At 41.7% G+C, this 22,969-nt stretch overlaps 1 protein-coding gene across 1 annotated transcript; it reads right to left on the bottom strand.

Moving 5' to 3' along the window:
* Positions 1–2,375: 2,375 nt before the first annotated feature.
* On the bottom strand, positions 2,376–3,595 carry SF3B5 (splicing factor 3b subunit 5). Its single transcript, XM_075036051.1, has one exon. It carries the CDS (start codon positions 3,549–3,551, stop codon positions 3,291–3,293), a length of 261 nt encoding a protein of 86 aa, XP_074892152.1. The 5' UTR covers positions 3,552–3,595; the 3' UTR covers positions 2,376–3,290.
* Between the last annotated feature and the right edge of the window lie 19,374 nt (positions 3,596–22,969).

The raw sequence follows: 22,969 nt of genomic DNA, 5'->3' as shown, positions 1-22,969 counted from the left end.
ACGGCACCATAGAAAAGCTGCTCAGAGTTACTGCTCCCCATCTAGACTGCTTTTATAAACTCCACAGATGGCATTTTGCTGTTTACTCTAGCCACAGCAACTGTGGGGGACAATTCAGTTCTGGAAGGTCTCCAGTCCAGATTTTTATCTCAAAATGTGTATATATAGAATTAATTTGGAGCTGCAGTCTTCCCCAAATTATTCCACTGGGCAGCTCACACAAGCCAGTTGCTCGCTGTCAGCCCGAAGTAGAGCAATTACTCATAGGCTAACGGGCTTTGCCAAAGTAAGGTTGTTTTTTTCTCCTCAAACATCATTAAAAAAATGAAACCGAGGTATCAGCACCAGGAAGAAGTGTTGCGCGGCTGGGATGTCAAGCAGCAGCAAAATACTGCTATTGCTGTGGGTGGTGTGTCACAGCATAACCAGCTCCTTGCAGGGGAAAAATGGGATGGAAAGGACAGACAGAAGACTGAGTAAGAAGGGGGAGGCAGTGGTCTGCACTGAGGCTACACCAAGGCCAACAGTCAAGCTCAGCCCTGACCTCTTGTTCAGAGACCTGTTGACATCAGGCATACAGTGATTAAAAGTGATATGTGAAGGAGGTCACAGAGAGGGCTGGAATTCATTAGTTCCCCAGTTTGGGTGAAAATAGTGGCACTTTGGCTCTGCTCCCTGGGAATTCAGCCGCAATTCCATCTCCTCTACTGCAGCAGCAACAGCCCCTTTTCTTTAATCCCCATGTGCACTAACATGGATGGGACACAACTATCTCTGACGAAACCCTGGCAGGTAACGAAAAAACCCTGCAAACAGAGCCACAGGATTACATGAGGATAGTCTCCAAACCAAGCAGGAAACTGGAGAAAACCCAGTTACTCCTTCAATTCACTCTACACAACCTGTGTTAGCTCAGCAGGAGGCAAGTCAAAGGCCAGCAGGGAAAAGGAACAAGCCACCCAAGGCTGTAGTTGCCCTCTGAGCTGTGAATCAACAATTACAAAAATTTACAGGGTTAACCACTGGCTTTCAGGTGCCTCAGGTGGGTGCCTGCAGCTTGGTGGGGTAAGCCGAGTGCTGGCAGGGCACGTGTCCCACAGCACCCACCTCACCTGGCAAACAAAACCAGCACATACATTCTAGTTGTGACTGGCGGCTACTGCTTTCTTAATAAAAACTCTTTATATGATGCACCAAACACCCCCAAAAACAAACAGATGAAGCTGTGACATACATGAAGGGAAGTATTATTTTGTGGGTGTGTAACCCTGAGTCCCTTGAACCATCTTCTCAACTGCCCACCAGGGAGAAATGGGAGATGCCTGCAAGCAAGGATTGCCCTGCTGTCTTGGCTGCCATTCCCTATGTCTCTGGGACCCAGTCACAGTGCCCTGTTAAATTCTCTGCAACCCTTTGCTCCCCAGTCTGCCGAGGCACTCTTACCCTTCAGCAGGAGAGACTCATCCCAAATTACTTCAGGTGGTTTCCCAAATGATCCACACCAAAGACATGTGAGTTATGGCAAGGGAAATCAGGGTTTGAACTTGCAGCACACTGTAGCTAACTTCTTTGTGGCAGCTGCCTGAGGGGTTTTTTTTCTGCCTGTTTTTTTCCTACAATGCCCCAGTGCAAGGAAAAAGCCTCTAAAGAAAGAGGCAGAAGACCTCATATTTGACACTAAAGTAAGAACATGCAATGGGCACTAGCTACAGAGCAGCTGATGTGTCCTCACAGTTAATTTACCACACATAACTTGTTCCTGAGTCCTTATATTCAGTTTAAGATATCTTTTTTTGCAGGAAGAGTGATAGCCAGAACAGGCATTTAATTAGTTAATATGAGGAACACACGTGAGGAACAAATGCTCTTCAAATTACCTGCACCAGCTTGCATGAAAAGTGAAAAGGAGTAGTTTTCTACAAATCTCCCTCATTTATTAGAAATTGCCGTAGGTCCCCACAAAACTTGCAGGTAAAATTTATTTAGGACCACTTCACCCATGCCCTCATCTCAGTATGTGCCGTAGAACTGGAAAAATGCTGTCTTTGAATTCTTCATAACATGAATGTGCTGACTTTAATGTGGCCCCAGGAGCTTGTACATTTTTTCTTATTCCATTACAGTATTATGAATAGCTTAGTTTTATAAAACTCGATAAAAAGTGTGAAAAGTTTATCACTCAAAAGTTTTGAGATCACCAATTTAAGAAAAAATCATTGGTAAGCTTGCATACAGTCTTAATAGGCTCAGAAAACACTGAACTTTCCTCTCCAATGTAAAAAAACAAAACAAAACAAAACAACACCCAAACAAGAAACCCACACCAAAAAACCCTCCCACCCGGTTACAATGCCCCATGTCAGAAATTAGAGCACTTCTCCAAGCAGCATATATAAGTTTTACTCTGAGGTCTTCCCATTCGTTAGCACTCAGAATTTCTTTTTACTATGACAAGTGAACAGAAAGCCTATTTTAAGTGACAATTCAAAATCAACATCATTTGAGTTTGCAGTCTAAGATTTTGTCACCTCAACACATTTTACTTCAAGGTAGCAGTGAGCAACCCTTATGTTCCCATTCCATATTAACAGTGTCTAAGCGCACATTCATACACTTTAGTGTAACATAGAAAAAAATTTAATTGCTAGATGACTAGAAAACATTAGTTAAAAAAAAATAGCCAAGTTGGATCAGAGAGAATCAAGGTTTGGAAAACTCAACGTACAGGAAAGAGGAAGACAAGGCAAGAAAATGGTATTTAAAGAAAAGCCATTTTGGAGTTTTAAAGCACTAGAGCAACTGACTGACGCTGTACCACAAATCACCACACACAGCAAATGCTAACAACAAATGAGACCCTTTGACTGTCAGCAACCTTCCTCTCTCTCCTCAAAACACAGTTTTGGTAAGGAAGCACCGATCAGCCCGGCTGGGAAAATGCTATCTGTAAAGTATCTGAGACTTGCACCTCGGACGGTTGCATCGAAAGGCTAAATACCTAGTAACCGGCACTCCTTTTAGAAGAAAGAGCTCTTATTAGCAGATTGCCAAACGAACCATTAGAAATGCCCAGCAAGTTTTATTATTTTCCACTGTAAGAAATCCGAACGACTGTACAAGCTAGAAGAGCCGAAGCTGTCCAGAAGCGGGCATTTTGCAGGACTTCTCCCTGCCCGGGTCCTCCGAGGGGACAACAGGCCAAAGCGGAGGGACCACGAGGCCGAAGGGCCGCAGGCGCCAACGCTCCCCCTGCTCGCCGGGGCCTTCCCGGGGGCCGGGGCCGGGGCGGGTTAGGACTCGTCGGGCTTGTCGGCGGGCGGCCCGCAGGGCTGCAGCATCTTCTCCATGAGGTTGAAGCGGACGCGCGCCTTGCTCTCGTTCTCGGCGATGGCGAAGTAGTTGAGCAGGTCGAAGTGGCCCATGTAGGAGCAGTACGAGTCCCGGTGCTGGTTCACCAGCCACTCCCACTTGGTGGTGTCGGCGTGGCCCGTCCCGATGTACTTGGACTGCAGGTGCTCCAGCTGGCTGTGGATGGTGTAGCGGTCCGTCATGGCGGCGGAGGGGCTGCGCGAAATGGCGAGCGGAAGTGACGCGCCTCGGCGCCTCGGTCCTTTTCCGGCCGGGGCGCAGCAGCCGTTTTCCCGCCGCTGCGCCGGTACCGGTTACTGAGGGCTCCGCCGCCCGGTCTGAACGGAAATTAAAAAAAAAAAAATGAAAAAAAAAGCTTCCATCAGGTCGGTGCTTTCCTGCCGCGGTGCGCGATGGGAGCGCGGCCGGCGGGGCATGACGGGAGTTGTGGTCTTCTCCGCGGCGGGGGCGGGGGGCGCTGGCCCCCCCTGCGCTCTGCGGCCTGGCCGGGCGGCGGTGGCGGGGGGGGGGGGGGGTCGGCGCCGAGGAGACCGGCCACGGCGGGAGTCCCTGCCCGGGGGGGCGGAAAGGGCCGCGGGGAGGGCCCTGGCAGATTAATGGGATCCGTAATCGAATCATTTAACTACTTCGGTTGACTCACCCAGTAGTAAGCCGAGTGACAGTCGCGACTCCAGGCCGGCATCTGTGAGACATCGTTAGTTTAAAGCTCGTACTTGAGGATTAGCGACTAGTTCAGGGTCTGGTGTTCTCAAGACAGGTACAAGGCTGAGCCTCAAGTCAAGCCTGGCGCTTAAGTGAGCCCTGTGCCTCAGGTTAAAAGCCTCCAGCCGCAAATAAATTTTTAAAGCAAAGATACAGCTTTGATACTGTAGCTACTGCTTAATCCAGCTGAAAATCAAAGGGGCATGCCCTATCAAATCTGGCTACAAAATACCTAGATAATGGGTCATGGGGAACAACAGCAGAAAGTCTCAGTTTGCCAGGAGACTTTGGAAAATACGGAAGCCAAACCCTGAGGCTCAGGCTTCAGGGCACAGCTTATCCCAGCTCCTGACACCCTCTCTGTATACATGGCATCTCGGTTTAAGTGACACTGGAAGTCTTGCTCCGAAGAAAGAAAAAGCTACCAGAAAAACATACAGGAGGTGCCAGGAGCAACCCAAACCACTCCTTTTCATTAGCCCTTTGCTTAGCTAGAGGGCAATGCTGCATTTTCTGTGGTAGCTCTCGTACAAGGAGTCCATGTGGAGAAAGGCTAAAGAAGTCCATAGCATTTGCCGGTGCTCCCAAAATAAGTAGTTTGCTACGGTCAGTTCTGCTACATGCAGCTGAGGAACAGTACTGTAGGTCCCATCCCTGTTGCTTTGTAAGGTGCAGAGCTCTTAGTTACATTTCCCCAGGCAGGCTTTGCAGCTGAGCAGGGTGAAGGGATTTTAAGCCAAAATTAAGTATTACTGTTGAAAAAGATTTGTTGACAGCGCAGGTAGTATTTTTGCGTGAATGTTAAACTCACAAGCAGATATAAAAACCACAGCGATTATAAATTGCATTGCCTACCTTCTTTGGTCAAACTGTAGCTTGAAATAAATTTTATCATCCACCAAAAAAGTAGTCTTTCTTCTCCAGCTCTCTTCAAGAGCTTGCATGATGTTAAGTTTAAAAATGCATGAAATGATTCATGCTTTCATATGATAGTACTGGTTTTAATTACTTGTTTTAAAATAGGAAAGACACATTGCCAGAAATTTTCCAATAGGACAATGAGCTATTTCTTCCTGTCCTTGTAAACGCCCTATAGTCAAAAGAAATCCACAGAAATGTTCTGTGAAAACCCAGATGATTCTAAGCCCCTTGTTTAAAAGCAAGCATCGTATAAAACCAAGGCCACAGAAAGCAACGTCAAAACAACGTCCTGAAGTGTCCTTATCCTTTAGTGCAAAGAACTAAATGAGGACTATAATTTTTTTTATTATTATTATTATTTTTACAAGGATCTGTTGAGTCATTGCTATCAAGGCTTACTTAGCAGGAAGCAGTTTTACTCAGCTGGATACAGCAATTGCATTCTGTGGTTGCTTCCAGAGAGACCAAGAGAGAAAAAACAAACAAATGCAACTCCTCAGGAGCTTCTATGTATGCTAGTGTACAGAAAGACAAAGAAAGACATATTATGAACATGCGAAAGCTTTCATTTCTTTTTTAAATAGTATCTTTTTAAAAAGCAGGATGGTATGAAGGATGCTAACTTTGATAGGTGATCAGTGCCAGCACAGTGACATGTAGGGCTGATCTCAGAGCTGTTCTGAAGTTACCATCTCGGAAACTCTAAGCTAGGAGATGTATTGATTAAAATAATCAATCAGTCTTTGGAAGAGAAAAGATGCCCAGAAGCTTATCCATCTCTTGCAATTTTTGCAGGAGTTTCAAACAGTTGTTAGAGTTCTAGTTCAAAAAAACACCCTGAAAGGGAAGTGTAAACCTGAAATTTTCAGCAAGCATGATAGCGGGCTAGATTAAAACACTGCATTCAGGCATCCAGAGCTCTAGGAAAATAAGTACCAAAACTTCACTCTTTGTTGGCTTTGACCAAAAACTCCTCTGAGAATACCAGACAAGCTTACCAATACTAGGAAGAAAAAAATAAGTAGTAAAATTACCAGCCAACAGGCAAGTAACAAATATTTACAAGTAATTACCTAACTTCAAGTTTCACTTGAAAAATACCAAGTTTCAGCTCCTAGCTTTGAAGAATTATATTCAATTATAGTCACTTTATCTTCATTTCTTCTTCCACACAAAAATAAAATCTGTTGTTGGACCTTGTTTTTCTTGTTGGGTCTGTGCAAAATGAATGCCTGCACCTGGGCACGTTTCATTTCAAGTTTAGGAATACTAAATGACTGGGAAGAGGAAGAGGATGTGTGTAAGTATGCATGGGTGCACAGATGCAGATTTATATAGAGAGAATTATCACTTAGTGGTAATACGCTTGCACAATTAGGATTCCTGAATAATTTAGCATTTTAGGATATTTCAAGGGTTGTGTACTGAATGCCATTAAATATAATTATCAGAGTATTTGATATTTGACTTGGTCTCTGAAGTCAGGTTGATAAATAATTAGTGTCTGAAACAACCGATGCTTACTTATGGAAATCACATAAATGTGTTGATTTAAGTGCCAAAATGGTTTATTTGGAGATTAAAGCCGTATCATTTAAAGCCAAGTTTCAAATGGCCGAGGCACCGGGAGCATGTCATGAATGGCAGTGGCCACTTGATGTCAGGGTTTGACCTACATAAATTCTTCTTCCATAAATCGGGAGTAGTTGGTTGCTCCTCCAAAATATAGAGAAAGAGGGTAGAGTAGGCTGCTGGACCAACAAAGATAGCGGCTATCCACTGCAAGATATAGCCGGGTTTTTAAATTTCCTACTGACTCTTCAGGTAGAAGAATGAAGGCATAAATACCCCACAGACAAGGGGATGCTACGATTTTAATAGATAAAACCAACACACACCCAGGAAGAAGAAAAAATGGAGGTGTGCGCCGTATTTTTTTTCAGAAATTCCTGTATTCTTCACTATATTTATCCTACAAATACAATTTCACAGAAAAAAAGAATATTTGAGATTGCGTTAGCCCGGAAAGAATGGTGCTAGAAATTAAATAATGATACTAAATTAATGTCTTTTTGTGGAAAATTACCTTTTTTTGTTAAAAGTATGCATTTCATTAAAAATATGTTGCTTCTGCTGTAACAGGGTTCTTAAATCAGTATTTGCAGAGGTCACATTACCACTTAGCAATTTTAGGCCACAAAAGTTACTTTCCTTTAATTTATTTTTTTTCCCTCAGATTTCCCATGTCATCACATGCACTGCAAAAGCCGTGTTGTAATGTGTGCCGTTTCTCAAAGGCTGTTATAGCCTACCAACATCAACAGCCTCAGGAAGCCCTTATTTTGGCCCTGTAACAGGTAGAAGATCTTTTTACTGCTTTTCTCAGAGATCCTGTGAAAATCTGTTTTCATAAGCAAGTCTCTTTCTCCACCTTGTTCTGTGCAAGCTCCTCTAATTTCTTTTCCTTGCAGTCAGAATTGTGATTCTGCTCCAGTGTAAGAATATGCCTTCACACTGTAACGACCTGCAGCCTTTGGGGCTGCTTCTGAGATGGAGGAATACAGTCCCTGCAAGCATGGGTAAGTTTTAAATTTTCCTCCACTGCTAGAAACTATGTTTTACTATTGCTTTCATTTTATAGTGTATAAATACTCAAACATCTGAGAGCTTCTTTTAGGGTTGTGCGGCTGTTTCTTTGCCAAAGCTGTCAGATAAGAACATTGAATAAAAAAAATAGGAAAAGAAACAACACTGTATATCGTACCATTGAAAGCCTACACTTCAAGCTGCTGTGTATCAATGTTCCTATCTGGAAAGGGGAATAATGTTATTTTAAATCAGACTGCAACTGGAGAAATTCACTGCTGGAAAATTATCTTGGCCTGAGGTTCGGGACAGGCATCATTTAGTATTGGGCAGTGCCATGCTTAGGCTTTGCTATGTTATGGTGTATTGAAACTTGGGACAGGAGGCTGTTGTACTGAGTGATTTGCAGCTTGTGGGAAATAAAATGTTGGATTGAAAATGAACTCTTTTTAACATCAGTTTCAACGGGTTTAGGATATTTTTGTTTTGGTTTTGTTGCATCATATGCCACCAGACTTATGCACTAAGCTTTATTAAAACTCCCTAAAGCATTTCTAAAATAATGTATTCTGTAGTACACTATTGTTGCATGATGGCAGAGTGAAAACGTAAAGGTCCTGATCAGGTTAATTGACCCTGTGTTAGACCCTTCTCTATCAAACTGTGTAGATCTGTGGCCTGCACTAATGGTCCCTTGCCTAGGAGCAGCTTATGGAGCACAAAGATTCAGTTTAGTAGCCTCACACTCCATCGCTTGCTTGTGAATATTACCATGACACACTACTCCTCTTAGACACACTACTCCTCTTCTGTATATGTTTGGCTAACAGTTATGTGCCTTAGGTGTGCACCACAATTTAATTAGCTTAATTTAGATGCCACTGAGAATCTCCTAGCATGGTGTAGGAGCACCCTAAAAGTAGAGCCACAGTAGGGGTCACTAGCACAGCGCTTATAGAGGAGATTCTGAAATAATGTGGTGATCTGAGAAATGTGGTGTGAAGGGGGAAGATGGAGCACCTCTACCAAGAGCGCAGCGGAGGTCTGGAAGAGGCAGCTCTCACTCACGGTTTAAAGGGAAGTTCTCTATTCCAAAGCCATCACTTTGAAAATAAAGGCCCTCCACTAATGTGATTAGTTACTGCTTCAGGCTAAAAATAGAGCTAATAATAGTCTGCCAGGTGAATTGAAATTGCTTGTGTCCATATACCTTTTTGTAATGGGACAGGTTTGTTCTTGTCACGCATTTTGAAATAAAATGAAGTAATAATAGTAAACACAACAAAACTAGGGAAGACTACAGGACTATCCAAGATGCAGCTGTATTCTGCCCACACTTTTCTTTGGGTATCTTTCCTTCATTCACCCCAGATAAACTGTTGCGGCTAATGCAACTATTGATTGTGTTCAATAAAGTACAAGAAAGTAGCAATGATGAAAGATACATCTTTAAATAGGCCCTAGAGAAGATATCAGAAATGTACATGAGCTTAAATTGGAAGAAATTGATTTGACCATTGAGTAGCTCTGTATATCATATCTCTGTCTTCTTCCTATGTGCAGGGAAGAGTAAGGACAGAGGAGGTGACTTTCCTTTTTTTAAGTCTGACCCTTGAAGCTGCTTAATGCAGCTGTTTCTTTTTTTATCTGCCATGTAAGTATCATGTTTTAAAAATACTGATTCTTCAGAATGGTACTTAAAAATATTCTGTACAAGGAAGCACATCTGTAACCAGCCTTTTCCCCCTCCAGCTTCCCCCCCCCCTACACACACATGCAAAAGTATTCATCATTTCACCTCCTCCTCTGCAGTAAGCATGGAGGACATTGGTGTCATCATCCTTATCTTGACAAAAATATGTCATCTGTATTCTGTACAAGGGTAAAACTCACCTGTTAACGCACAGAAGTCAGTTCATAAAAGTGAACAATAATAGCAGGAGAAGTATGGAGCTGCTGATATCAGGGAACCATCAGCTCGTCTATTTGGTGTGTGTTGTACTAATTTATGTTATGAAATTTCAGGCTATGGATTGCTCATGGGGCAGACAGCAAAGGAGAGAGCAAATGGATATTTAGGAAATTAGCATCATTACAGAAGGAAGAATATAACTGTTCCTTCTGTGCATCTCTAGAAAAAGGCAAACCAGTAACTGCCAGTTAACTGTTTCTTTCTCAATTTGGGTTAGGAACTTCCTCATTTGAAATAAGAAATGTACATAATCCTCTTGCATTTACTGTAAAAGTAAAGCTTTCCCTAATAAGGCTAAGCAATGTATCTCACTTTCAGCTTTATCAAAGTATTGTTGTTTACATTTAAGGCAGATAGAACATAATTTTTCACAACACCAAGCACCATAGAGAAGTTTATGTGTTCAAAGCACAGTTCTTTATAACTCAAGATAAATGTCTTCTTGCTTGCTGTTTTCATTCTTGGGAATGTCTTGTTTGTCATAAGCTGAAAATGGTTTAATTCAACAGATCCTCAAAATAAAAAAGTAAACCCAGAGTGTTGAGACTTGGCAAGGAATGAGCCACTGGAAGCAAGGTATTTATAGTCAGGTTTGGGCAATGTTAGTAATGTACGGTGATAGCCATCCCATCTATGCATTTTGGCATGTGATTTGAGAGCTTGAAAGAGAATTGTTGATTTTGGAAAGCAAATATATGTGAGTGAGTGGCTGTGTGGTGCTTAGTTGCTGGCTGGGGTTAAACCACGACAGGAGTACAGCAGAAAGATTAACTGTTTTAGATTGTAATGTATCTCCCTATCTCCTCGGCACCATGCAGACTGAGAAGCCTTGAACTGGAAAAAAATCAAAAAAACTGCTGGACAAAGTGTTGTCAAACCCAGGCACTCAGAAATCACCTAAAGCTGGAAATTTTTAAGTAAGCTTTTAAAATGGTTATTTTTTTTGCTATTGTTTTTAAGTAATGTATATTGTTCGCTTTCTTTTTTTTTTCTTCTTGCATTTTCAAAGTCTGTATTTCAATTAGTTTGTATTTGCTTTTCTCCATAAATGTTTGAAAGTATTTATTTTTATGATGTTTAAAGGTACTTAGTTTTAGAAAATTAAGGCTGAAATGTTCACATGCTCGAATGGTTGCAGGGACAGAGGCTTTAAGAAAAGCACCAGTCATTGTGAAAACCGTCAACACTGGGGTTGTGATCTAGAGCCCCAACAGGATGTGCGTAGATTGTGTAGAAGACGACTGATGCATCTCTCAGAATAGCTGTTGTGAAGAATAGACAATTCGGTATTCACGTACAGCTGTGTATTGAAACCCATTTTTGACGTTTTGGAAAAGATTTCAGTATGAAATTAAAAGATTTGCAAACCATAACTCTCTGTTTTGTTTTCCCTATCTTTTTCAGCCTCATGTAACGTAACAATGTGCTTCTCTTGGCTAAGGCGTTCTCCTACAGTTTTTGTACTGCAGTTCACCCAGTGGGGCCTCATTCATGGCCTCACAGTGGGATTATTATAATGCCAACTAATGTGGCCATTGGTGAGGTTCACCTCTGGGCATGGGCGTAAAGATACCTAGTTTTGAACAGGACTAATGGGTTATATTTCTTACAGGCAGAGGGAAGTGCAATCTACCCCAGAGGTTCTTCACTTTCAGCTCCAAATGCAGCCCAGAGATTCTGTCAGTAGGTGTTAAGGGTTAGGTATTTCAAGTGCTAAGACCATTGGCAACAGTCATTCATACTTGGCACCTGAAAAGGACCAAGCCTAAAGAGTAAGGAAAGATTATTGTTGGTTCCAGATGTGTCAGCAAAAAAAGTCGGCATTCCAGGCACGGGCTGGGGCAGAGATTCCCATGCCAACATGTGCATGAGTCTGTGACTGCCTCTAACTGGCATGACTCCTCCACCCTTGTCACACTCTAAAATGTAGGAAATTATCTGCAACCCTTGAAAGAAAAGTCAAAGACAATTGAAGAAATTAATTCTCAACTACAACTGCAATTACAGCAAGTTGCTGGATGATTTTTATAAGCAAGGGATGAGCACACAACACTACCAACAGAAAACGCTATCAGAAAGAAAATCTAATCTCTTTTAGTTAAAGGACCATGAACACCGATCAGTGTAATCCCATGACAGCTTTTCTCTCCCCCATTTAATTAGTTCCTTGTGTGAAGATGAGCTGAAGATTATTCTCCTTTAAAATGTATTTAGTCTGTCTCACATAGGTAACTGCACACAGAATAAAGGCTCCACAATCTTTTCCATACTGTGACTGCCTGCTGAATTTATCACTGTGAAAAGGGCTGCTCTGACTGACTCAGCTGCAGAACTGATTTGTCTTGTCAGTGGAGAACAGACTTGTGTAGATGCTGAGTCACAAACTTGCTTGCATAATTGGAAGGGTAAAAGGGTAAAACAAGCTTGTCAAGTGACTCAATTTGCAATTTGATACTCATCTCATTCCCAAATGCACATGCACCTGTATTTTGGGGTAGCAGGGATAGTTGATTACAGTTTGAATCATTTCAGTGGTACCCATGGAATGTCTCCTTCTGAAATGCTCTGCAGTTCTGTTCTCTCTTCCATAACCCCTGGGATTTGGCCAAGTGTTTCTTCCTTCACACAGGGGAAAAAAAAATCTGTTTTCCTTCACTACTAAAAACACTCACCATTACTATCCTAACAGATCCTCACATGGAGCTTAAGTCAAAAACCCAGCACCAGTGCTTTTCACCTTTTTTAAGGGACTATTATTACCCTATTTAAAGGACTTAGCAATAAACTATTTTCAATGGTAAGTTAGGGTTAGGAAAGAAGGTGGGTCTTTCGTCTATATGTAGAATTCCAAAACAGTGGCATAGAAATCATAAGCCAAGATCTTCCTACAGATGTAGGTATATTGTTTTGACTGCTGTTAGTGGGAGAAAAAAATGGCCTTTTAGCTCAGAAGATGTGATGCTCAAGAAGAATTAGAAAAAACTTCACATTGAGAGAGAGTAGTTTGTCCAATGCTCTATCAGCCAAAGAAACAGAAGCATGTAACTGCTTTAAGAAAAAGCTAGCCATAAATCTAGAGAAAAAAAATAGTGTCAAGGGCAGTCATCTACTTTATGGATGTCATTGTTTCCTTTATAAAACATTTTAGGAAGTGCAATAGTCTTCTGAGAACTGTGTAGTATCCTACAAGCACTGACTCTTGATGGCCGTACTAAGAAAGGAAAATACTAGCCTAATCAAAGAGATGAGGACGTTGATACAAGTAGTGATGAAATCCCTTGCCAGAAGCCTCGCGCTAAACTGGGGGCAGAGCAGGCTTCTTGCTGGCACTGCACTGTGCCCGTTGCCCAGCTGTGCCTCCAGCTCTCCCTGAGGATTTTTCACTGACTCAATTCAGCACATCATCTCTAGGTGAGACTTGTTTATGACTGTAATGGTTTGCTTTGGGTAAATTAGCCCTTTGGAAAATTTTATCGTCAGTTAAGTTTCTGTTTCCTCCTACGTCCTTGAGCAGAGTCTGAGCTGAACCCACACTCACACTGACACATTTCTCGCCCTTCTCACACTGTATGCCGTGGAGCTCCTCTGAGAGCTGCATTTTGATTTATATGCAGAGATAGTCATGTGTTTAACTCCAGTGAGTTCTACCACTTTTACAGCAAATCTGAAAATTTTTGCTTTCTTACCCAAACCAAAATGAAACTCTGTTTGCCCAGGATAAGCCAGGGCGGGGTGGAGGGGTGGTGTTTCTGTGTGCATCTGAATACACTAAAAGTACTTCTACTGATATGCTCCATACAAACAACAATTCATACATTGGCTCTGATGGTATCTTTTCAGCTACTTGAATGCTTGAATGCAACCTCTATCTCAGAAAACCCACAGCTATTGGTTATTAGGGAGCTGTCTCAAGACAAAGGTCACCTTCAACCTCTTTTTTACAGTTTTCTCCTGAATGTTATTAATGGCTTGTGACAGAAACAAACTTAGGGCTTAGATAGACCTTTGGTAGTAGTTTTTTTCTAAGAAAGGTACTCTAATGAAGGTAGAGTACTGGGTTTGGATTGCTATGCCTGTATCTGGGTGTGAACCCCTACTTCCCCAAGGTTTGGGCCATCAGAGTTGGGATTTTGGGATCAGCTCATTAGGAAGCTGGTTGTGATTTGCAGTTGTGTAAGTATCTGGGTTGTGGGGGCTAGTTTGGGCTTGTCTCTGGGATCTGGGAAGCATTTCATCAAAAATACATGTTGTAACTGCCAAAGCCAGCTGCCAGAGCATTTGTATAATTAATTTCATTTTGCTTTCTGGTTCTTGTCTTAAAGGCATTGGCTAGAGGACACACATGGTCTATTCACTCACCTGGACACATGATCATTGTGTTTTGATTCTCCTTTATACCAGTATCAAAACAGCCCACTGTCTATCCTCCATCTCACACTTCCTGTATTTTTTAATATTGGCCCTGTCTCACTCGATGCCATGGTCAAACTTCCATTGACTTCACTGAAGGCAGAATTTGGCAATTAATTTTAACTGGCATAGAATTCTTATTAAGTGGCACACTTAATTTTAAGTATTTTCTATGCCAACTGTATGGCATTCACACCTAAGAAATAATTTAAGGGAGAGAAGTAGAAAGATGGCTGTATAGAAGCATAAGCCTTAAGAGAAACAAAATATCTGTAAGAAAAAGGCAAAGACATGAAAAGACATGTAATCTTTTCATGAAAGGAGCAGACTAGCAGTCAGGGGATTTGGATGCAACTTCTGGTTAGATCAAGGCTTTCTGTACACCTGTAGGCATTTTGACACTTTCTGTGATTTCTTTCCCATCTATAATACATGGGTAGCAACACACATAGCAGTATTTTTAACGTAATTGCTTGCAAATTGGTTTAGAGAGCCTGAAGTGGAATGTAGTTTATAAATGTAATGCAATATTATTATTGTTGTCACATACATTGAAAACCTAGCTTAGTCCATCAACTTAATTGTCACCAAAGCCACATGTATGGCAAGGTTTCTAACTTTACCTGGAAAATCATTTTGCAAGTGAAATCTTGTCCTTCAGCAACTGGCACTTCTATCTCCTTTCATCTTCAGGGAATAAGACTCTGAAAATTTCCATGTAGTACAGGTTTGAAGGCTGATGGACATATTACTGGGTGTGTAAGAGAATTTGGGGAGTGCTTGTTTGCATCTAATCAATCTGTCTTACGACTTGTAATATACTGCAAACACTTGTTAACCTATTAAACTGCCTGCTAAAATTCTTTCACCAAGTCACAAACAGCCTGGATACACCTCAGCACCTACTAATCCAGTATCAGTTCGGCAATGTATGCTGTCAGGCACTGGCTGGTGCCAGGCAAGCGTGTTTTACGTCTTGCACTGACAGACAGACGGTAGGTAGATTAGTCTCTACCCAGACACCTGAACGAAGACAGAGTTGTTTTCAAAGAAAGCTACAAACGGTTGATCTGCAGATATGTATCATCAGAAACAACAAATCTCTGGAAAATAAACTCGTTAGATTGATAACCAAGATTAAAATGAAATGTAGGTGTGTTGCAGTGAGAATGTTGACTAATGAAGAGCTGGCTTTGCTGTAGCCGCTAACGAGCCTATCTTAGGCACTGTTCATGCAGTAACAGGCACTAGATGGTAAGTCTGGCTGCTCTTGCATGGCAGGACATGGGATGTGGGATTTAAGGGCTTCCTATTTAGAGGCATCCTTCAGTGCCAAGGTCTGGGATCTACAGCTGTTGATTTTGGACCACATTAGAATCACAGATTAGGAGAGACCTCGGGCAGTTATTTTGTTCAATCTCCTGCTCAAAGCAGAGTCAACATTGATTTCTGACCAGGTATCTCTGGGCTTTGTCCAGCTGGGCCTTGAAAATCTCCAAGAACAGAGATTCCACAACTTCTCCAGGCAATCTCCTGTTCCAATGCTTCATTGCCCTCATAGTGGGGAATTTTCCTTTATATCCTGTTGGAACCTGCCCTATCTCAATTTATAAGCATTGTTTCTCATTCTCCTGCCATACACTTGGGTTGTGTCAGTAATCTCCTCTTCAGTACTTTAAGGCTGCTGTTACGTCCCCTGAATCTTTCTTTTCTTCTCTGAGCTAAAGAAGCCCAGTTCCTTCAGCCTCTCCGCACAGGTCACACCGTCCAACCCTCTGACCATCTTGGTGACTCTGCCGGACTCACTGAAGGTCATCTACATGATCCTCATATTGGCAATCCCCAAACTGATGACTTTCTTACAGAAGGAAAGGAAAGGGAGCAAGAACTCTTCCTATACCTATGATGTACTTTCTGGGTCATGTAGCTCTACAGCAACAGGGAGGGTTATTTATCTGCTTGCTCTTTCCCAAGAGTAAGCAAAGTGTAAGGCAGCAGAGAGAACATTACTAAGGTTTCCAAACCTCATGTCCATACATTCTCACTGACCAGAGCAACCCCACAAATTCGCTGTGATTTTGAATTGCAAGAGTAATTGCGAGATCTTCTCTGTGACTGATAAGGGGCTAAATCCTATGTGGAGAATCCAGTCGGGGGAGACAAAGGAACAGAGCCATATAGGTAATGGAACAACCTTAAGAACACTGTATATTCCAAGGTGGCTGGAGATGGAGATGTAGGGAATCCGTCATCTCCGTGTGTCTTTTGGCCCTCCATGTTTGCTGTAGGGTTTAAAGGAGGGGACTGCAAGCATCAGTTGAGCAGGTGACCTGACCCCCTTGAGGAATGAAGGGGGAGAGGAAGTCTCTGTAAAGAAGGATTATCTTACACGTAATTAATTTAACTGTCACTAAAGCTGCAGATATGTCAAAATTTCAAACATCACTTGGAAAATTTTCTTGCCATGTCATATAATAGAAATATTTTTCATCACAAATTGGTGTGTCTATCTCCTGTCATCTTCAGGTAGTGAGCACATGAAATTTGATATGCAGGTATTCGGTGTGTTATTTGGAATGGAAATGAAGTATAGAATGGTTTCTCTAGATGTGTTCTGAGTACTGATTATTGGTGAACTTTAAACAAATTTGCTGGTGGATATTTCAGGAACTTAATTTTGTTTATCTGTTGTTGAATTATTTTGGTAAGTTTTACTTATTTTACATCCACACCAAATTGGTATTTACATCAATTGTATATGCTGTGGAATTAATATTAAATATGAACAGTATTTAAAATTACTATTTATGTAGGATCTTCTCTTGCATAATTATATGTTAGTTGGGTTTTCTTTTATTTATCATGTTGTAAAAATTTATTCTCTAAGACAGAAACTGTATTTAACATCCTTCCTACCAATACGTGTGTAACTGCCATTATCGGCTACCAGGTCTGCAGTAAAACCAATGGTTCAAGGCCGTATAGCACAAGGGTGTGTAATGTTGTTTTCTGTGCTTATTCCCCATCTACATAGTATTTCTCCCAGGGGACTGTCTGCTGACCTTGGCCGAGAAGCAAGGCTTATTTTGTTAGGCATGGTACAAATGTATATTAGATGACATATCTTTCCAGAAACAATTTTCTTTCAGTAAAAAGATGTGTGAATTCACTTCTCAGGATTAAAAGTACAGCCACCTGATTTACCTTACAATATTTTTTAATGGGATATTAATAACAGATTTTCTGTAATCTCTCAAAATCTCACCATGTCATTGTAATTGTTTATTAGCTTAAGAAGGAATACACACTTTCAACCTTTGACTTGAATTTTGGAGAACTGACTTACCCCATCTGAAGCTGTAGTCTTATGTTTTAGTGTATTTTAATATTTTGTACTTTAATAAACATTTAGGTACACTTTAACACTTTTTTAATAAGATTTAGAAAATGAGGCTAAAATAAGGTTCAAGACGTCATCTAATCCATTCCCCACCTCAATTTAAAATCAGCCATACCTGAATTATTCCTAAAAGATACTTATCCAGCTTAAAAAAGAGGCACAGCCGGGATAGGTTGCATCACTGAAGCTGAAAGTACAAGAAAGAAATAAGAACCGAGTATGCATGCGCAGTGCAGTCCTCCTTATCTGCCATAGTAACACACAACCTACACAGAGATGCTACTTGTAAAGTGTTTGTGTATATATATATATATAAAAAATATTTTTCAGACCAAATAATTCTCTTGATAAATTGGAATAGAGGCAGAGTGCTCCGGTTTGGTTCCTCTGTTGGGACCTCCCCATTGGTTTGCTCACTTGGCTATGAAGCGAGCAAATGTTAAGGCCAGCATCCGATGCTTTCAAAGGTCCAGAAGTTAAGGGATCTGTGTAACAGTGCCAACGCGCAGCTCCATCCTGATGGATGCATGGTCAGTTAATGGGAAGTTAAGAAACGAAAATCTGACCGTACCCCTTGGCTGCTGCAGCGTCTCTCCCCCGTTGCTGCCTGCGAGCGCAGAGCCAGCCGGGCAGCGCCGGCAGCCCTGGGGCTCACCCAGGACTCCAGCAGATCTGGCCAGCTTTCATCTTTCTGTAAGCAACCACCAAGGCAACGGCATCCATCAAAAGCTGGTAGCTTTATAAAAATGGCGCCGGTATTAAGTTGCCCATCTGCGTTACTCACGTTCATGTATAGGTGCTTCATGTACAGAACTACTCCCTGGCTGGGGTAATTGGGAGTTGCTGTATAGCTAGTCAGTGCCTCCAGTACTTTCTGCCTTTGCATTTCTTAACGATGAGGCTTGAAGTGTGGCCGGTAACAGCTGCCTCCCAGAATCCTGGGATACTTACCACGGTCGACAGACAGGTTTCAAAGATAAAATATAAGCCTTCACTTTTCTCAGATAAGTTTTGCAAGTTGTTTGACAAATACCCCTCTACTTTGACATGTACCATTAATTTTTAGGTTTTTCTAGCTACAATAGTACCCTGTAAAATGCAAACATTAACAATGACTTTGTTGCATTCCGTGGAAATCTGTCATGCTGTTACTGTATCACATATAACTAGCCTATATACCATCTGCCTTGCCATTCACAGAGGACTCTAGGCAGCAATTGGTCATGACTGGGCTGTGAAATGTATTGCTCCCTGGCTGTATATTCCTAGCTAAATGATCCCAAATGATTCTTCCCTCACCTTCAGCTAACGAAAAAGCTATTATTTCTCTTCCTAGATCTGTAACATTTAGATCTAGCCAGAAAGCCACCTGAAAGTGTGCAGCATGCCTCCCGAGGAACGTAGCCCACGTGGTGCAGAAACACGCCGTGCTGTTTGTGCAGGCTCCCCACTCCTTTCTGAATGAATATTGTTATATTGCTTGTTGAAAAGCACTGGCAACATGAATAAGGTGATCCATCAACACAGCTGTGTAAAATTTATGCTCACGCAACTCTAGGGTAGAATTGTTCTATTTCATTGAAACTTGGTGGGGTTTAGAAAACAACACCTTTTCTGTGAATGACTAATTATTTGAAAAGGATGCTCCAAAAAGCTATGGAAATGTTCTCATTTTCTGATGGCTCTCAATGTGAAAAGCGAGTGGTATTCTTTACCACTCCCTCAGAAGGCTTTTAACCCCGAGATGTTCTTACCCCCCAGGTAGTTCTCCCTTCACACCTGATACACAGCCTGGCCATTTTCTGCTCAGAGAGTACTGATGGGGCAAAAATGGGGCATGTAGGTTTTGGCAATGTGAACTTGCCCCTAGAATCTGCTGTTCCTGGGACTATAGTCAAATCTGAGCATGTCCTTGTCTCTGCTCTGCCAGGTTACAAAGCACCCCGTACAGTGCAGAAGCTAACTGCTCTGAATCTGTGGGCATGCAAATGTACCAAAGAGATACCTCACTCCTGTCTGATAACAGGAGTCAGAATACACATCTTTACTGAAGCACAGAAGTAGGATTAGGTAATACTTTTTATTAGGCCAGCTGATGTGACAGAATCCTTGTCGTGTTACACATACAGGCTGTACTCGTGCATTCAAAAGCTGTGACAGCAGCAGAGAAATCCAGTGGCTTACCTGATAATCAAGCAAGCCTTCAGCTCCCAGAAATCAGTGTTGTTCCATTGGCTCCAGCTAACTATGCTTGTTTACGTCCATTACATGAAAATATTTTGAGTTTGGTCAATCTATTGGTTACTAGCTTAATAAAACATGCTGACACCTGCCCTCATCTCCTGAGTCAACAGAAGTCCCAGGGCTATTTCTCGTCCATCCAATCCGCCACCGTAACTAGATTTGCAGCTCTTTAAGAATTCACGTATGGGTAATGAACCTTCAAAGCCACACATGGGTGACAAAATGTGGTTCACAAGGAATTCAGGGGCATTACACTGCTGGCTTCGCATGCCTTTCAGGCATAATTGGAGAAGAATGTTAAATCCTTTCCTATATAAGCAAGAGGCGGCCCTAGCACCGGGCATCCTCTGGTTCCACAGCAATTACATCTGTACAGCTTTCAGCACTCCATCCTTTTCTAACAGCCTTCTTCCCTCCTAATGAAGGAGAGGAAAGGAAAGCAAAAAGAAAAACATCTGCAGGGCTCAATACCTAGAGCACTACATTATCCCTCATAAATCCAAATAACTCGGGAGGGCTTCAGTGAAGAATTAAGGTGGATTTAGCTAGCTGTGGAGACACTTGGCTTCTGAATTCTTTTCAGCAGTCTGTTCCTCAGGCAACCAGGGAGGATCTCTCTACATCAGCAACATTTAGTGAAGAAGCTGTTCTGTAACGTCGGTAGCTTACAAGGAAATGTGAAAGACTCAGAGCAGGAGCGTTTGGTGGACCTTACTCAGGGTGGAAGTACTGCAGCTGAAGACTCAGTTTCCCCGGTAAATGAATATAGTGAAAGAATTCCTAGCATCAGTCTCTCATTGTCTTCCTCTACTCACCTTGGCAATTGATAAAACATTTAATTTCAGGAGCACCTAATGATCCATGAGGTTAAAAAGAAAAAAGTTGATATTAATATAAAGTTATTTGTCCAAGACCACAAAAGAATAATTTCATTGAATCAATGTGTGCTAGATTACATCAGACCCGATTCTAGCTTAAAAGAGCCTTGTTTGTACTGCACATGGAGAAAAGTGTACGTAGATTTTATATGTGTCTGAGAGCTGGCTCTGTGCTACAGAACTGGACTGGTAGCAATTTGCTCCATTTTTAGCTAAAAGTTTCACCAGTGTCAGTTGTTACAGATCGACAATGCTGTAACTCCATACTTGTAATTAGTCCTGGTGTCGTGGGTGCAAACTGTTCTGTAGACATGGGTAAATTCGAGAGAAACATAGGGGTATTTCTATATAGTAGATCAGCACGGGGAATTGGAAGTGTAAATATAAGTGGCCTGGTGAAACTGCTCTTGCGCAAAATTGAGATCCCCAGAACTCCCAGATGCCGATGAGTCGGTAAGTGGTAACAAAGAGAAATCTGCGTGCACGTAATACCTAATTTCTTGGGCTTTGTAAGAAACTCAGTCAGGCTATTCCGTGATTATCCTGGTAGGCAACTTGGTGAGAAGCAGCAGGCACCAGAGCAGAGAGATGAGGGGTCTCCCTGGCATGGACAGTCCCTCTGCTCTGTGGATCATCCACGAACTACTAGACGTCCTTAAGGTATTTTAACATACAGGAGACTTATATATTACTTTTCACTACACATTTATGAGCACTGAAAGTAATTACACCTTTCCTCTTTCTAGAGGTGAGAAAACTGGAAGTAAAATGTGTCTCGTCCAAAGCTATCCCTCAAGATCTAGGTTAGGGTTAGAAGCCTTTAAGGAAAAAACCCAGCTCTTCAGAGAAAAAAAGAACTAAAAGGGAGGCTTCCTGCCTCCAGATGTATTGTCCATTATGTTGCCCAAGCTCCTTCAAAAAATTATTGGCATCGGTGATCCTTACATTAATGAATTCTGCCTTTATCTATGAAACCGGAATATTTCCTTTCACCAGTAAATGACAATTTTTCATTAAATGTCTCTCGTATAATGAGAGATAGTACAAAGTGAAAAAAAAAACAACTTTGTTACTTTTGTAGCTTTGTATGTAAGGCTGCTCAGGACTCAGGGGAGAATAAAATGACAAGACTGAAAATTCAGCATCTCTTTTATGGGCAAATCACTTTTCTCTGTCTAATCATTTTCGTTATCAATCTACACTCTTCATGTTATTTCAAAAGTGACTGAAATGAGCATAATAATCCAAAACAAGTGTCTTTTGTGCATATGATGACGCCAGAATCTTTTCATACAACTTTTCTGGTTTTGTTTCTCATAACACCATGCAAATGGGCACCCTTTGTAGGATTTAGCAACATAATATGCTCGAGCACTTCGGGGTCCTTGTTTGTCAATGGTGAGGTTTTTTTAGCTACTTATTCATGTAGCTTAATTAGTTAGCTGCCTCTGAAAGTTTTCAACCTTCTTTAACCTCGTCTAATCTAGGTGACAAAATTTATAGAAATAATAAGGGCATCTCACTCTCCATTTCCTTTCTTAGAAGGTTAATAATTTAACAATATTGCTACCTTGCCTGCTACTCAGCTACTGAGATTGTAACTAAAGTGTCTCCCAAAGCGGAGGAGACTTGGCGCTCATCTATTTGGTCTTCCATACCCTCCTCACAAATTATAGGGAAGATACCAGATGTTTCTAGATGAGCATTTTGCTCTTGACTGAGTTGTCTGACACATCAATCAATGCACCCAGAGCTTTGCCTGTGCTGCAACAACAGCAGGTTAATTTGTAATTGTTGTTCCACGCCATACAAAGCAGAATGTATCTTTGATTACCCATGAAGTTACATTAACACGCAGCTTTATTTTCAGCTCCGCTTGCGTTAACAACACTAAAGGCCCATTTGCTTTCTGCGGTCCAGTGGCGCTTAGGGGGTGCCGCAGCTGGTCTCACAAAGCAGCAGCTTGGAAAAGAAGAGAAAACCCACTCATCATTCAATGCTTTCAGGGAGTTTTAGGGGACCGATGGGACCCACCTGCCTAAATTCAGCTCCAGCATCAAGGTCTAAGAGAAAAATCCCAGCAAAGACTCTACATGGAAGAACCCTGCAGTACAGTCCTGGATTTTTCAAGGAGAAAGAGCCACTCTGTCAGATATATTTTTAACTAACTGTTATCCATAAAACCTCAAGTATTGCTTAAGTTTTTTTCCTGAAACAACAACAGTATAGAAACTAAGGAGGGAGAAAGGTTCCTACGTTGCTGCAACTGTCTCCATCATGACAGAATTTTCTCTTGGCATGCCCAGGATGGGATAGATGCAATGTAAGAGAAATTTTGGAGCCTTATTATAACTGACAATGGCTCAGGAAAGAACAGTTGCTCTTTCAGCTACTACTTGGCACCAACAAAAAAGTAGCTTCTGTGTTTTAAAATTTCCAGATTCAAATTATCTGCATTTTTTTGTGGTGAAAGGGAGAAAAAAGTAC

This window comes from Buteo buteo, chromosome 9 (assembly GCF_964188355.1).
Source record: "Buteo buteo chromosome 9, bButBut1.hap1.1, whole genome shotgun sequence".
Classification (NCBI taxonomy): domain Eukaryota; kingdom Metazoa; phylum Chordata; class Aves; order Accipitriformes; family Accipitridae; genus Buteo; species Buteo buteo.
Note: the sequence above shows the minus strand (reverse complement) of the source record. Positions and strands in the feature narration are given on the sequence as shown.

What these genes read in the sequence shown, in the direction of transcription:
- SF3B5 (XM_075036051.1), bottom strand. Translation starts at nt 3,551, where the DNA reads ATGACGGACCGCTACACCATCCACAGCCAGCTGGAGCACCTGCAGTCC.